General features: G+C 44.0%; 1 protein-coding gene across 3 annotated transcripts in view; it reads left to right on the top strand.

The window, feature by feature from the left end:
- GPR161 (G protein-coupled receptor 161) overlaps nucleotides 1–16026 on the top strand; it is a 47231-nt gene that overhangs the window by 11101 nt on the left and 20104 nt on the right. For all 3 annotated transcript variants that reach the window (XM_068538362.1, XM_068538360.1, XM_068538361.1), the window contains exon 2: nucleotides 15093–15510. In XM_068538362.1, the coding sequence (XP_068394463.1) occupies nucleotides 15137–15510 (374 nt within the window). In that variant the 5' untranslated portion in view covers nucleotides 15093–15136. The remainder of the gene's footprint in view (nucleotides 1–15092; nucleotides 15511–16026) is intronic.

Below are 16026 nucleotides of genomic sequence, written 5' to 3'. Positions count from 1 at the left end.
GCTGGGCACAGTGGCTTTACAACTCAGTAGGTGATTTGGGCTACTTTAGTCTTTCTGCTCTGTGTTGCATGGGACACCCAGCCACATGGTCAAAAGATGGCTGCTTCACCTTCAAGCACTGGGTTTGAGTTCTAGTCAGGAGAAAGGGAGAGAGAAAAGGGCAGAAGCCACAGCTTGAGTCTGTGTCTTTTTGTCAGGAAATGGATAGCTTTCCGCCACCTTGTAGACTTCTGTTGACTGGAACTGGATCTAATGGCCACCCAAGCTCTGTGCAAGTGAGTTTATTTTTGTAGGTGCGTTTGATGTCCCACATCAAGTCAGGGTTCTGTTGACAGGGGAAAGGGGAGAATGGATATTGACTGGATAATGAATAGTTTAAGAGTTTATTAGTTTAATAGTTTGCTACATCTGCAAAAATAATTCTCTGAAGGCAAGAAGTGCCTAGTGTGCCAAGATGTTCAGTGTCCCATTCTTTATACATATATTCACTTATGTATCACAAATATTGGGCACCTACTGTTTGCCAGGCACTGTTCTGAATGCTGACCCCAAAATTTACAGGCCCAAAATTTCTCAATTTCAGGGAGCCTACAGTCCAGTGAAAGGGAAAGACATTAACAAGATAAATAAGTACACACATATGCACTAAAGAGAAAAAATGAAAAAGGGAATGGGTCCATGAAGTATGGGGTATAAAATGTTAGGTAGTGTGAACTGGGAAGGCTTTGCTGAAAAGGTGATACAAATTAAGGCCTAAAGGAAATGAGAGAGAAGCCTACGAAGATATGTGAGGTAAAGCCGTTCTAGGCATAGGAAACGGCAAGTGCAAAGGCCCTGAGGTAGACACATGCTTGATGCGTTTGAGAAATAGTGAGGAGGCCAGTGTCATCGGAATGGCAGTAAAAAGGTAATTTTTATTATAAGTTGGACCAGTAATGGAGAGCCAGATCATGTAGGAAGCTGCAGGGCTTATTCTGAGTGACATGAGAATCCTTTTGGGGTTTTGAGTGAAGCAGTGACTTGTTCGTGTGTTTTGACCTCTGTTTTAACCAGCTCACTCTGGTTGATGCGTTGAGGAGGGGGGCAATGGCAGACGCAGGTAGACTAGTGAGAAAGCTATTCTAGTAACCCAGAGAAGACATAATGTAGCCTGGACCACAGTGATGGTAGCAGAGATAGTAAGACATAGTTGAATTCTAGACACATTTCAAAAGCAGAGCCAGTAGATTTGCTAATGGACCAGATAGGGGATGTGAGAGCAAGTGAGGAGTCAGGAGTGACTCCAAAGTTAGGGTCTGAGCAACTGGAAGGATGGGGGTACCGTAACACGAGATGAAGAGATATGGGAAGAGCAGGTTTGAGAGGCAAAGGACTTGAAGTCTGGTTTTGGACATGTTAGGCTTGTGGTGCCCATGCCATCCAAGTGGAGATGTTGAGTAGCCAGTTGGGAGCTCCAGGGAATGGCACTGGCTTCTCTGCCTGAGCACGGCCTCCTAACCAGACCCTTGGTCTAGTTGCCCCATGAATCACCACAGCCACTTCTGGCATCAGCGCCAGGTAGACTTAGAACAGCCTAGGGCAGGTCTGACCTGGTCCAACCCAGCTTTGCCTTTGGGATTTGCTGGGATCCCAGTTCCAGGCAGGCTGGCCATGGGCCAGTGTCTTTGGAGGTGGAGGCTTTTCTGAGCCTGCCCTGGGAAAGCTGGCGTTTCTGCTCTTCTCCCACCCGGGGGAGTAGCATGGTCCAGGCTGGGTATCCAGTGGCTGGCAAAGGAAAGATAGCTGCCTCGCGTGCAGCTGGGAAAGCTATTTCTGTAGTGAGATCCTGCCCGACCTTCAGGCTGCTAAGGCCTCCCCAGAGAGCTGTGGTCAGCCCGCCACTGCTTTCTTTCCCTTTCCCTAAAGAGCTTTTCTGTTGGGGCTTAAGACTCTCCCCTGAGTGAGTTGTCTTCATCATGACTTCAGCCGGTGTTTTGTGGGTTTTCTGGGAGGCCGAAGTGGCCCCTCCCCATCGGTGTTCACCGGGAAACACAAGGGCAGTGATGGCCACTTTCAGTGTCGCTGGGGGAGACCTGGGAGAGAGGCCAGTGGCCCTTTGAAAAAAAGTCAACAGACAGTCCAGCTTGGCTTAGTACTGAGTGTTCCTCACATTCTACAACAAAAACTGCACCAGCTGAGTTTGATGAGCAGAAAGTTGAGTTTTGCTTTACCATGTCATCTGGGGACAGTGCAGCGCGATGAATCATTTTACTCAGTGGGTTTACCTTGGAAGTCACTGCCGGACTAGTCCCTAGTGAGGAATAATCCAGGGCGGACGCAGCCTGTGTTTCCTCATCCGACGCAGGAAAAGGTTACTCTACGTGCCGTCTGAGGTTCTTCTCTTCTTCATCAGCGGGTGAGATGCCGTGAAGTCAGCTGACTTCCCGCATTTCATGACTCTCCAAACCCTGTGGGGAGAGGAGGTAAAGAGAAGGTACCCTGGTATATTTGTCCAACTTTTTTTTAATTGCTGTAAAATATATCTAACATAAAATTTACCACCTGAGCCATTTTTAAGCACACAGTTCAGTGGTATTAATACACTTATATGGTGCAATCATTACCACCATGCATCTCCAGAATTCTTTTCACCTTGCGAAACTAAACCCATTAAACAGCTCCCCCTGTCCCCCTCCCACCAGGCCCTGGCAACCACCATTCAACTTTTCCATCTCTATGATTTTGACCACTTGTAAGTACCTCATATAAATAGAATCATACAATATTTGTCTTTTTGTGGCTGGCTTATTTCACTTTCACATAATATCCTCAAAGTTCATCCATGTTGTAGCATATGTCAGAATTTCCTTCCTTTTTAAGGCTGAATAATATTCGTTTATGTGGATATACCATAGTTTGCTTATCAGTTCATCAGTCAATGCACCCTTGGGTGGCTTTCATGTTTTAGCTACTGTGAATAATGCCACTATGAACATGGTGTACAAATAGCTCTTTGAGATCTTGCTGTCAATTATTTTGGGTATATAACCAGAAGCGGAATTGCTGGATCATATGATAGTTCTATGTTTAATTTTTTGAGAAACTGCTGTACTGTTTTCCACAATGGCTGTACTATTCTACATTCCCACCAACAATGTACAAGGGTACCAGTTTCTCCACATCTTCACCAACACTTATTATTTTCTGGGTTTTGGTTTTTGTTTTGGACAGTAGCCATCCTAATGAGTTTGAGGTGGTATCTCATTGTAGTTTTGATTTACTTTTCCTAATCATCATTGATGCTGGGCATCTTTTCATGCACTTATTGGCCATTTGTATATCTTTTTTGGATGTGGGTTTTTTTTATAAATTTATTTATTTATTTTTGGCTGTGTTCGGTCTTCGTTTCTGTGCGAGGGCTTTCTCTAGTTCTGGCGAGCGGGGACCACTCTTCATCGCGGTGCGCGGGCCTCTCACTATCGCGGCCTCTCTTGTTGCGGAGCACAGGCTCCAGACGCGCAGGCTCAGTAGTCGTGGCTCACGGGCCTAGTTGCTCCGCGGCATGTGGGATCTTCCCAGACCTGGGCTCGAACCCATGTCCCCTGCATTGACAGGCGGATTCTCAACCACTGCGCCACCAGGGAAGCCCGGATGTGGGTTGTTTTTTGTTGTTGTTGTTGTTGAATTTTAGGAGTTCTCAATATATTCTGAACACTAATTTCTAGTCATATATATGATTTGCAAATATTTCCTCTCAATCTGTGGGTTGCTTTTCTACTCTTCATGGTATCTTTTGATGCACAAATTTTAAAAATTTTCATGAAGTCCAGTTTGTCAGTTTTTTCTTTTGTGCCTGTGCCTTTGGTGTCATATCCAAGAAATCATTGCCAAATCCAGTGTTCTGACTTGTTATATTTTTTGTAGTGCTTTAAAGCCTCACCGCCTGCACACACTTATTTCTTTCTTTCTCTCTTCAATCAAGTTATTAGACCAATAGATCAGTAACACATTTTAGACTTCGTAAATCTTTATTCACTCATTCCACAAACAGGGAGAGTATTCCAACTAGAGAATAGGCAGAAGCCAGAGCAAATTGGAAATGGAAGCACGTAAGCACAGCTGACTGGAGCAGAACGTACATGAAGGGGTTGGTGGGTGAGAAGTCTGGAATTTAGAGGAGGCCACACCATGTCGAATCTTATCTGCTGTGGTGAGTAGATGGATTGAAGGTAGTCTCACAGTCATAGGACCAAGTTGGAGAGCTACTACCTAATGCTCTGTTGAACTGGGCACTTAACCTTTCTGAGCCTCAGTTTCCCCATTTTATTCATTTAACAAACACTTACGTGGTACCAAGCTCTATTCTAAGCACTGTACAAATATGAACTCATTGATTTTGTCCACCAACCCTATGAAGTACTTACTCCTGAGCAAGGAGTATTATCTCCATTTGACAGAGTGGGGAGCTGATGCCCAGAGAGGTTAGGTAACATGTCAGTGTCACAGAGGCCAGTAAGTAGTGGAGCTGGGATTTGAACCCAGGCTCTCTAGTTCCAGAGTTCATGCTCTTAACCATATGTTGTACTGCTTCTCTGAAACAGGGAGAAGAGTAATTCCTTCCTCTAAAAGTTATTCAGAAGATGAAGTGAACAATGTATGTAAAATTACATTGTATGTTGCACACTGTTTTGCCAATACTGATTATCATTAGTTAATAATAATTAAACAACACTTTGGAAGTGGGTAAGATTCTCAAGGACATAGGGAGAAAGGAATGGATCAGGGACTGAGCCTTGGGAAATGTTTTTGCTGAGGAGCAAGAGCTTGGTTTTGGAAAGACATTTGACAGAGTCATGGCTGACGCCCTTGTGGACAGGGTCATGGTCAGTGAAGAGCCCCAGCCTCCAGACTTTCCGTCCCTGCTGAAGGAAGTTATGGAGGTTGGTAATGTTGATAATGTACATACAGAGGGGACCAAAGCCAGGTCTCTCCCACTGGCAAACCAAGAATTCAGACAAGGACCATAAGGCCACTGGGGTTCTGATTCTAGCTTCTTTTCCATCTTCTGGTGCATGTTCCCAAACAGACCAGGGCTTGGGCCAGCTTTACAGGTGAAGTGAAAGGTTTCAAACCAGGAAATGACTAGGTTTGCTCTTGTCCTTGTGGGGACAAGAGCAAAGCACTGTACGTTGTAACAGACCCTGGACTGGCTGAGTGGGCACATCCCTCTGGGGTTGCAGAGGCTGAGTCACTGCACCCACCATCTTTCATGTGTGTGCCAGAGAAGGATGGAGGGAATGCAGGGAAGGAGACCGGGGATTCTGTGATCTCTTTCCGGCTCTCAACGACTTGTGTGGTCTGGTGTGTGGGTGGGATGGGGGATAGGGTTTCACTGTCTCCCTCAGTTACCTTAGTGCAAATCACATGGTTATTTGAACCTTCCTCCCAACTCCACCCCCTCAACTGCTCCAGCTGGTGATTGATGTGTATAAAATGCTTTGAGGTGCTGAGATGAAGAGCCCCTGAGAATATGGCCAACATAGCATCACAGTGACCTCAGCTGAACTTATTTGAAGTGGTGTTTTAGGAACATTCCCTCACCTGGAGGGCTGTTTATTTGAACATCTTACGTACCTACCTGTTGGCATGTGATTTCTGTAGAAGAGGGCATCTGGTGGTCCCAGCTTTTAGGCTGCTCAGCTCCTCGTAAAAATGGGAGGCCACAGAGGAGGAAGTGAGTCACTACCCTGATTGGGTATATTTAAGGATACCGGAAGAGAACCTTACACTAAAAAGAAATGATTTGCTCTGGAGAAGACTTTTGAGGAGGTCAGGTATGTCATGTCCAGCGCCCTTGTTAGGTGCCAAGAGTCCTGCGTCCTCTGACCAGCATGGTCTCCCAACACAGACCCAAGCCTGGGCCTGCTGTCTGTGGCCTCTCAGGCTGCCCCTTTGATGGCCCCATTTGTAATGGGCATTGTGCGGGTGAGTGAGGCCTCCTTTTCCTTGTAGTGGCTTATTGACGGGGTCACGGACCTCCTGATCCCCAAGAGACTACATATACTCTGGGGGGTGAAGAGCTTCTCTATGCTTCCATGTGAAGAAACTCCACCATACTAGGGTCCGTGGTTCCATGGCGTGGTCCGTGGCAAGAAGAAAAGGATAAGTAGGTCTCGAGCAGGAGGCTGAGGTAGGCAGAGCTGTGCCTGAGGAGTCGGCCTAATCCTGAGAAAGGGAAGGTTCCTGGTACCAGTGTCCAAAGAGGTGGGGTCTTGACGTGTTATATGCAGATCATGGTGTATCAGAGTATCAGGATTCTTTAAGTTGCAAGTGACAGAAACCCTGCCAAATTAGCATAAGTGAAGGAGAAAATTCACCGGCTCATATAACGGAGGAGAACAAGAAAATTCAGAATCACACATTATTTCATCAGTATTTGTGAATGGATTCATTGCATGTTCTCCCTGCCCCCTTCTTTTTCTCTCTTGCTCTCTTTCTCTCTTTCCCTCTCTCTCTCATTCTCTCACCTTTATTTGCCTGTAAGCACTTTCCATGTAGTGTCCAAGATGGCCAGCTGCTGCAGCCCCAAGCTCATGGTATCAGCCTACCAACCCCATGGTAGGCTAGTCTGTCCTTTGGCTGTTCCAGCCAAAGTCCTGGGTCATGTGACCATGGCCTAAGAATACGGGAAGGGTCCTTTCCCAAAGTAAAATCAGGGTGAACGCTTCAAATAGAAGCCATAATATGAAGTGAAAGCTCACTGTGTGCCAGATGCTGTTCTAGGCACTTGATACAAATAAACACACTGTTCTTTTTTACAGGAGCTGGGCTTCAAACCCAGGCAGACTTCAGAGTCTATACACTTAACCACCATGCCACACAACCTCTGACGAGTATAGGGTAACAGCAATATGAGCAGGAAAAAAGTCCACTGTAGGTCAATGAAAATCAGAGTTCTAGGCAAAAATATGATGTGGGACTAGAACATATCCAAATTTATACAATTAAATAAGGGAAAGTGAGGGCATCCACCTTTATATTGTAGTAATTCTGTTTTTGCAAAGCAAGGCATTTCTAGAATTATTTCTTGGGAATTAGCATGCAGGCCAGTTTATAAAGCACAATAGATACCTGTCTCAATATTCTATAGTGTTGCCTTGTTTGTTAACCCAAAATGATACTGATCACTCCCTCGAGTGACAAGATTTGGCTTTGAATGACTTGAAGCTGTTGACAGTAGTCTAATCCGGCAGACATGTCACCGTCTGTGGGAATATTCAAGAGAACTGAAGGCAATTCCCAAAGAGGACTGACTGATACTTGGAGCCATGACAGTGAAGACAAGGACACGCACGTCCAGCCTTCCCTGGTGACCTGACTGAGAGGGCTGGCTCTCTTTCCCAGGAATAATTTCCGATACATTTATTCAAACCTCAGTCATGTTCCAGTGGTGTAAAGTGATTTATTTGGTCATGGCAGGACGTGGAGAGTGTGGGAGTCTGAAGCACCTTCGTGTCTGGCAGCAGCACTGGCCAGGAGAGTGGTAATGTGAGTCACACTTGAATTTGCTTCCATTCAGTGGGCCCTGGGTAAGCTGGCCGCCTGCCAGGAAGCCTTCCCTGGCTGGGACATTCCACATCCTCTCTCTTGTTAAAGTACACCCCTGGGGAATTTGCTGGGGCTTGTGCCTTTCCCTCTCCAGGCCTCCTGGCAGAGGCTGGGGCTTTGGATTTCCCTGGGTGGTCAGCTCTTTGACCACGTTCCCCCCGCCTCCTGGAGAGGGTTGTAGCCGAGGACCTCAAGGATAGCACCCAGCCCTGGGCTCTCTGATTCTGCCGTTCACTGGTGTCCCTGCTAATAGGGCCACTAGAGAGCCACCAGGTCAAGTAATACTTTATTCCTCCCCCCCCCCCCCCCCCCCCGCACCGTCTTTTGGATTGAAAGTTTTGCATCCTATTTTTATTCTTTTAGTGGCTACCTTTATAACGTTAACACTCATATTCAGCTTAACAGTGACCAGTTTTAACAGTTTTGAAGGCTAGCCATTCATCAACAAATAATTATTGAGTTACCTACTATGTGCCAGGCACTTGTCCAGGTGCTGGGAAAACAGCCATAACCAAGTCTGCCCTGAGTACAAACTAACTTGGAATATTTTTACTCCAGTCATACCTCTAAGAGCTTCCATTTTGCTTAGTGTTTTCATTTCATCTTGTTTTCAAAGCTCCCAAGTTAGCTATTTTTATAAAATTTGTTGTCGATGTTTAACTTTTAAAATTTAATTTTTTGCAGTTCTGATTTTAGATTCATCCATATATTTACCATTTTCTTTTCCTTATTTCTGGATTCAGTTTCCTTCATGAATTGTATCTTTAAGGGGATCATTTGATAAGGAGTGATTAGTAAACATTCAGTCTCTGCTTGCCTCAAAAGTGTATTGTGCCCTCTCTTGAATGGTATTATAGAACTTTAAGGCAAGAGTTCTTTTCCTTAGCACTTCCAAGAGATTATTCCACTGTTTTCCGGCCTCTATTTTCTGCTTTTTTCAAAAGACGTGTCTGCTGTTTATCTAATTGTTACTTCTTTATAGGAAAATTTGTTTTTACCATTTTCTCTTTATCTTGGTGTTTGTCATTTTTCGTTGTGATGCACCTTGGTATAGACTTTTTCTGACTTATCCTTAGAACTTGATATGCTCTTTTGTTCTAAGGACTCACGTGTTTCTTTAATTCTAGAAAATGTTCAATTATACCTCTGAATAATGCATCAACCTTAATGTAGGCAGTGTAGGTCCACCCTAATGTAAGTTGGATGCTTTTGACTCAAGTAACAGACACCTAACTGAAAATAGCTTTAAAAATAATTTTTACAAATGTATTACTTTGCATAACCAGAAGCCAGGATGAAGGTGACTTCCGGATTTGTTGATTCAGCAGCTCAAGGATCCAGGCTTTCTTCTTTGCCATGCTCAGCATGTTGGCCTAGCACCTCTAATGATCCCAAGGGGGCTGCCACAGCTCTGTGCTCTCTTGGCCATTAGGAAAAGATTTTTCTTCTAGTGCCTTTGTGAGGTCAAAGCAGCTTTTCCCAGAAATCCACTGACTTCTCCTCCTGACTAATATGCCAGAATTGCAAGGAGAAGACAACACAATGATTTGTTTAGCCCACTCAAGACTCTGAGAACCAGGGATCCGATCAACCTTCTCTGAGTCACTGGAGGAGGATTGGACACCAAAACAAAGTCAGAGGTCTGCCAGTAAGGGAAAAAAACCTGATACTGGTTGCTGGGTAGGCACCCAACAGTATCTGCTACCCTTTCTCTCGAATCGCTCCTGATGCCACTTCTTTTGAACATACGTTGAATCTTCTTAACCTGCTCTTCATGTATCTTGACTTTTATTTCATATTTTCATTTTCTTAATCTTTTTTTTGCTGCATTCTGGGTAACTTCCTCAGAGCTGTTTTCCAGTTCACCATCTCTGTCTTTAGCTAAATCTGCTGTTCTGCATACCCATTGAGTTTTACATTTTGTTAGCTAAAATTTTAATTTCTAGAATTTCTATTTGGTTCTTTTTCACAATTGCTTATTATTTTTTTCATGATGTCTTATTCTTTCATTATGGTTTCTACCTCTTTTCCTTTTAAAGCTTTTAATTGTATTTATATTATGGTCTCTTTTATATTTTTCTATTAATTCAAGTTCTGGGCATGTTAATTCTCCTGGTTTCTGTTTTGTGGATTCTCCCTCATGGCAAATGCTGTGCACTCACTTTCATTAAATGTTTGTTTTGTGAGTGTGGAAGTTCACTACAGAGCCACTTTGTGTTTACTTTGGCCAGCATTAATTTTTGCATGAATTTATTAGCTTGGATTTCTGCACCGCGCAGAATTTATAAGCTTGGTACCCTCATCAGCATGGCACGTATCAATGTTTGATTTCTCATGGAAAAAAAACTTCAGTGCTCCACCCAGAGCTTCAGGTAAATGACTGTTTTTGCCACTTCCCTTTGCCAGTAAGAGGAGTTTTTCTGATTCTTTTTCATGGAGGAGGCAGCCCTTCGAGAACCCACTCTTTAGGCAGGATATTGGTTCCAGTTCTCTGCCTTGTGGAACCCAAAGTCATCCTCCCACATAAAAAAACTCAGCCCTAGGGGTCTTGAACTAGGTCTAATACCCTTTTGGCCACAGTTGTGAGATTACAACTCTGCCTTTGAGTTTTCTCTCCGTTTCTGTTACCTATGGATTTCCCTTTCTTTTTTCAAGGTTGGCTTTTTTTTTTTTTTTTTTTTTTAATTTTGGGTCATATTTAACCCAGCATTTCTATGAATTTGGAGTAGGAAAGATGTTCCCATCAGCTGAGTTCACCATGTTCCCAGAAATGATCCCCATAATAAGTGAGAAACACTGTGCTTTGCTTGGGTAAAGTAATTATACCTTATAAAGTACTTCCTGTTCACTGTCTCATTTGCCTTTTTTTCTTTATTTAAAAATTTTTTCTTTTATTTGTGTTTATTTTACTGATGTATAATTGCTGTACAATATTATATATGTTGCAGGTGTACAAAATCGTGATTCATGGTTTTAAAGGTTGTACTCCATTTATAGTTATTATAAAATATTGGCTATATTCCCCGTGTTGTACAATATATCCTTGTAGCTAATTTTATACCTAATAGTTTGTACCTCTTAATTCCTTAGCCCTGTATTGCCCTGCTCCTCCCCTATCCCCATGGTAACCACTAGTTCTCTATATCTGAGTTGGCTTCTTTTTCATTATATTCATTAATTTGTTTTAATTTTTAGATTCCACATATAAGTGATAACAGATAGTATCTGTCTTTCTCTGACTTATTTCACTTAGTGTAATAGACTCCAAGTCCATCTATGTTGTTGCACATGGCAAAAAGTAGGTTTTTTTTTTTTACGTTCTTTTTTTTATTGTGGTAAAAGTCACATAATATAAAACATACTGTTTTAACCATATTTAACTGTACTGTGTTTTTATGAAAGGCGTGGTTCGTCCTCACTCCCAGGGAGCAAACAGTCCAGTGGGGGTAAAGAGGAGCATACTGGTGATTACAAGACATATTAGGGGAACACTATGCTTTGCTTGGGAAAAGTAATTATACCTTATAAAGTACTTTCTGTTCATTCTCTCATTTGCCTTCTACATTATATTTTTAATTTCTTAATTTTTCTGACTGCATTCTGGGAAATTTCCTTGAACCTGTTCTTATATTTATATTTGAAGAGTGAGTTCATACTGATACCTGCAGTAACCAAGCTAACACCCCAGGGTTCTTCCTCACCTTTCTCTATTCTATGATTCGTATCTCCTTTCTCCCGTGATTAGAAATGTGTTTCCCAACGTAAGCATGTATACTCAGTTGCTGTACACTCAAAAGAATTGTAAACTTAAAACACCATTAACAACATCTAACCTACTAAGTGAACTTAGTTGTTCTCTTGTCTTTACAATATGTACCATTAAGAGTTTACAGTCAAAATATCATATTTAAAAGCTACTTGACTTAATTCTTTTCTCTGTATGATTATGTTATCAATCTAATATATAGTTAGGCTTATTGTTTTTCAGTTTGCAATCAATTTTATATCTACTTTTTGCATCCATTTTTTTTTTTTTAAAGATATTCTTTTTTTTTTTTTTGGCTGTGTTGGGTCTTCGTTTCTGTGCGAGGGCTTTCTCCAGTTGCGGCAAGTGGGGGCCATTCTTCATCGTGGTGCGCGGGCCTCTCACTATCGCGGCCTCTCTTGTTGCGGAGCACAGGCTCCAGACGCGCAGGCTCAGTAATTGTGGCTCACGGGCCCAGTTGCTCCGTGGCATGTGGGATCTTCCCAGACCAGGGCTCGAACCCGTGTCCCCTGCATTGGCAGGCAGACTCTCAACCACTGCGCCACCAGGGAAGCCCCATCCATTTTTATTTAACTTTTTTAGTATGTAGAATATTTACTTGGTTCAAAAGGCAAAACTGTAAAAACATACTGAGAGAAGTCCACTTCCATCTGTATCTTTGTTTCTGGTTATCTTTCCTATTTTTCTTTTTGTATAAGTAAGCATATATTTATGTATATTTTATGGGCAAATGTATTTTTATTTCCCCCTTTTTCTCACATATTTTCTTTTTATAACAACTACTGCCTCAATGAATAAAATAACCGTGGGCATCTGTTACTTAATATTATGAACTTATGTCTTCAGGATAAATATCTAGAAATGGAATTGCTGGATCGAAGGCTCTGTGCCTGTGCAGCTTGGTTAGGTATTGCCAAATCCCCCTCCCTAGGGCTGTTACATTTTGCGTTCCCATGTGGAGTGTTGGAGAATGCCTGCTTCCTCACAGCCGCACCGGCAGTGAGTGTTGCCAAGCTTTTGAATCTTTAGTGGCATGAAAGGAAAGAAATGGTACCTCAGTGTAGTTTTAAAGTGCATTCCTCTTATTTTGAAGAAATGGGGCATCTTTTCATGTGTTTAGGTACAATTGGTATATCTTTTTCTGTGTACTCTTTTTTTTCTAGTTTTATTGAGATATAATTGACACATAGCATTGTATAATTTCAGATGTACAACATGATGATTTGACTTACGTGTATATTGCAAAAAGATTACCACTATAAATTTAGTTAACATCCATCATCTCATATAGTTACAATTTTTAAAAATGTCTTTTACTCACTTTTCTATCTTTTTCTCTCTCTTTATTTTTATGTTAGAATGATTAGTCCTTCTGTGATATAAGTTTTAAATATTTTCTCCCATTTTGTCATTTGTCTAACGACTCAGAATTTGTTTTCTTTACCACACTGTTATCACTTAGGCAGTTAAGTATAACATGCTTATGTAGGACTTTATTTTGAGACACCAGTTAATAATTTACTTATAAGAGTGAACAAAATTCAGAACTCAAAAATAAAAGCAAAACCCAGAAATAAGCTTACAAAGACACAGACATAGAAGGCATAATTCTAAAGTATATTTACTGCACAAAGCTAGAGTACCTAACGTATTGCATAACTGAATCAAAATTCAGAATATTTTAGCAGCCTGGAAATACGGGCCAAAAGGCACAAAGTAAAATTTAGTAGATATAACGTTTTGTATTTAGGCTTAAAAACACTAATGCCATAAATTTAAGCCTGGGGACACCTGCCTTCACAGAAACTCAAATGTGTATAAACTTTGGGTTTTAATTGACCACACATTTATGTAAGTCCAGCAGGGTAATATGGTTGCCAAAAGAAAATGCACTCCTAGAGTGAATAGTATCAGAAGATTATCCTGATCATGGAGAAAATTGCCCCTTTATGTACTTACTAGACCATGTCCAGAACGGTACGTTCAGTTTTGGGGTCCACAAATCAAAAGGGTCGTTGACATCCGTGAGCAAGTCCAAAGCAGGGAGTCTGAGTTAGTAAAGAGTCTAGAAGTCACATCAGGAACCTGGGGGTTTGAATCTGGAGAAAAGAAAGCAAGTAATCTGTGAAGTATTTGAAGGCTGTCAAGGGGAGGAGGGATTAGAATTATTTGATGTTACTCAAGCTCGCAGCATCTGTGGTTGTGACCTACGAGTGCGCCTGTTGGTAAAGGGAGACTTTCTAACTGGCCTTTAGGGCTGCTGGGAAGAGGAAGAACTGCCTTCCTCACCTGCCAGCTCCCTGTGGCCAAAGGTGTCTGGACCAGAGGTGCCAGGTCAGGCGGGCGCTGTAGGGAAGGCTCTGCTGCTGTGTGCAGGCGGTCTAGACACCAGGGTTCTTGCTTTCTGGCTCGGGGGAAGCAATCTTTCCTTCCTTTCCGGTGTATTCTCTTTTCTGGGAACAAGAGTGATCTGTGGGATTTTTTTGGCTGATTCAAGTAGATGAAAATTTTGGAGAAACATTCGTCTGTAGGATTGAATTTTAAAATGTGTCAACCTTGAGTTTTCACCAAGATCCGGAGCCAGCGTCCCAAGAGCAGGGACTGCCCCTTGTTGAGAACGGTGTTTGTGGGCACAGACCTCAAACTGTGCTTCCTCTTACCCATTTATCATTAGTGTCGGCTCCTTGCCCTCCCTCACCGTGGCTGATGAGAGCAGTAGTGACGTCTCAGTATGAACTGTACTTGTTTAAACCCTGCTTAGGGATCTCAGAGTGATTCCTATGATAATCTTATTGTCCAACTTTAATGGGCACATGAATCACCTGGGGACGGCATTAGCGTGCAGGTTCTGATTCAGCAGTTCAGAGGTGGGCATGAGATTCTGCGTCTCTAGTAAGCAAGCGCCGGGTGATACTGACACTGCCGATTCAGGGTCCACCCTGCATTGCAGGAGTCAAAAGCAGCAGTCCGCCTAGACCAGGTGGACTGAATCAGAATCACCTGCCCTGTGGTTGTCTAAAATGCAGACTCCTAGGCTGTCCCTCTGTTCTCTGGGACCAGACGTCTCTAGGGATGGAGCCCAAGAATCAGCTCTTTGAGCTGGTACTGCAGGTGATTCTTAGGTACATTAAAGTTTTTGAACCACTGGTCCTGGGGAGAATGGATAGGGTGGTTTAGACTCGGGGGGCGGGGGGGGCGGGAGTGGACTTCCCTGGTGGCTCAGTGGTTAAGAATCCGCCTGCCAATGCAGGGGACACGGGTTCGAGCCCTGGTGTGGGAAGATCCCACATGCCACAGAGCAGCTAAGCCCGTGCGCCACAACTACTGAGCCTGTGCTCTAGAGCTCGTGAGCCACAACTACTGAGCCCACGTACCACAACTACTGAAGCCCGTGGGCCTAGAGCCCGTGCTCCACAACAAGAGAGGACCCCGCTCGCTGCAACTAGAGAAAGCCCGCACGCAGCAACGAAGACCCAATGCAGCCAAAAATAAATAAATAAATAAATAAATAGATAGATAGATAGATAGATAGATAGATAGATAGATAGTTTGGGGGAACACATCGTTCACAGGGACACAGTGCGTCGCATAGAAAGTCGGTTGTAGAAAGCTGGCCACTTGTGTAGAGCTTGCGTGGGGACGACCGGCTGGGTGACCTGGGGCCTCTGCAGCGCTTCTGTAAAGTGCACACGCTATGGACTGATGACTGCTCTCCTGTCTCTGGGTCTTGTCTTTCCAGTCGTCCAGCATGCTCTGCCCACCCCCCGCCGAGGCGCACTGACCATGAGCCTCAACTCCTCCCTCAGCCACAGGAAGGAGCTGAGTAACCTCACCGAGGAGGACGGTGGCCAAGGGGGCGGCGGCGTCACCGAGTTCATCGCCATTGTCGTCATCACCGTTTTCGTCTGCCTGGGCAACCTGGTAATCGTGGTCACCTTGTACAGGAAGTCCTACCTCCTCACCCTCAGCAACAAGTTCGTCTTCAGCCTGACCCTGTCCAACTTCCTGCTGTCCGTGCTGGTGCTGCCTTTCGTGGCGACCAGCTCCATTCGGAGGGAATGGATCTTTGGTGTGGTCTGGTGCAACTTCTCGGCCCTCCTCTACCTGCTCATCAGCTCGGCCAGCATGCTTACCCTCGGGGTCATTGCCGTCGACCGGTAAGCTTGCATCGCACTCAGAGAATCGAAGGGTTTAGGAGTGTGGGCGAAGGGGGACCCTGAGAGATCATGTGGGCTGTGCCTTCCAAGCTGCCTCAGTTCCTCGGGAGGGTGTCGGGTCTGTGCTGGGGAGGGTGAGAAAGCAGAGTTCTGCCTCCTCTTCTATCCCCTCAACCAGAGCACCTCTGATTTTATCTGGTCCAGCTTGCATGTAGTTGGGGACTTCCCTGGTGGTCCAGTGGTTAAGACTCTGCGCTTCCACTGCAGGGGACGTGGGTTCGATCCCTGGTCGGGGAACTAAGATGCCACATTCTGTGCAGCGTGGCCAAAAAATGAGAAAAACAAATTAGAAAAAAAAGTTCTAGAAAATTCTGCTTCTCAGTTGGTAGATGAGAAACAGAAGCCGAGGAAGGTGACGTGGCAGAGGAGGTATCAGATCCAGGTCTTCCGCAAAGTGCTGCCTGCTCTCTGTTGCTTTGGGTTGGGCCAGAGCTGGACCGGGGCAGCCCAAAGAGG

The sequence above is a fragment of the Eschrichtius robustus genome, chromosome 3 (genome assembly GCF_028021215.1).
Source record: "Eschrichtius robustus isolate mEscRob2 chromosome 3, mEscRob2.pri, whole genome shotgun sequence".
NCBI classification, from domain to species: Eukaryota; Metazoa; Chordata; class Mammalia; order Artiodactyla; family Eschrichtiidae; genus Eschrichtius; species Eschrichtius robustus.
Note: the sequence above shows the minus strand (reverse complement) of the source record. Positions and strands in the feature narration are given on the sequence as shown.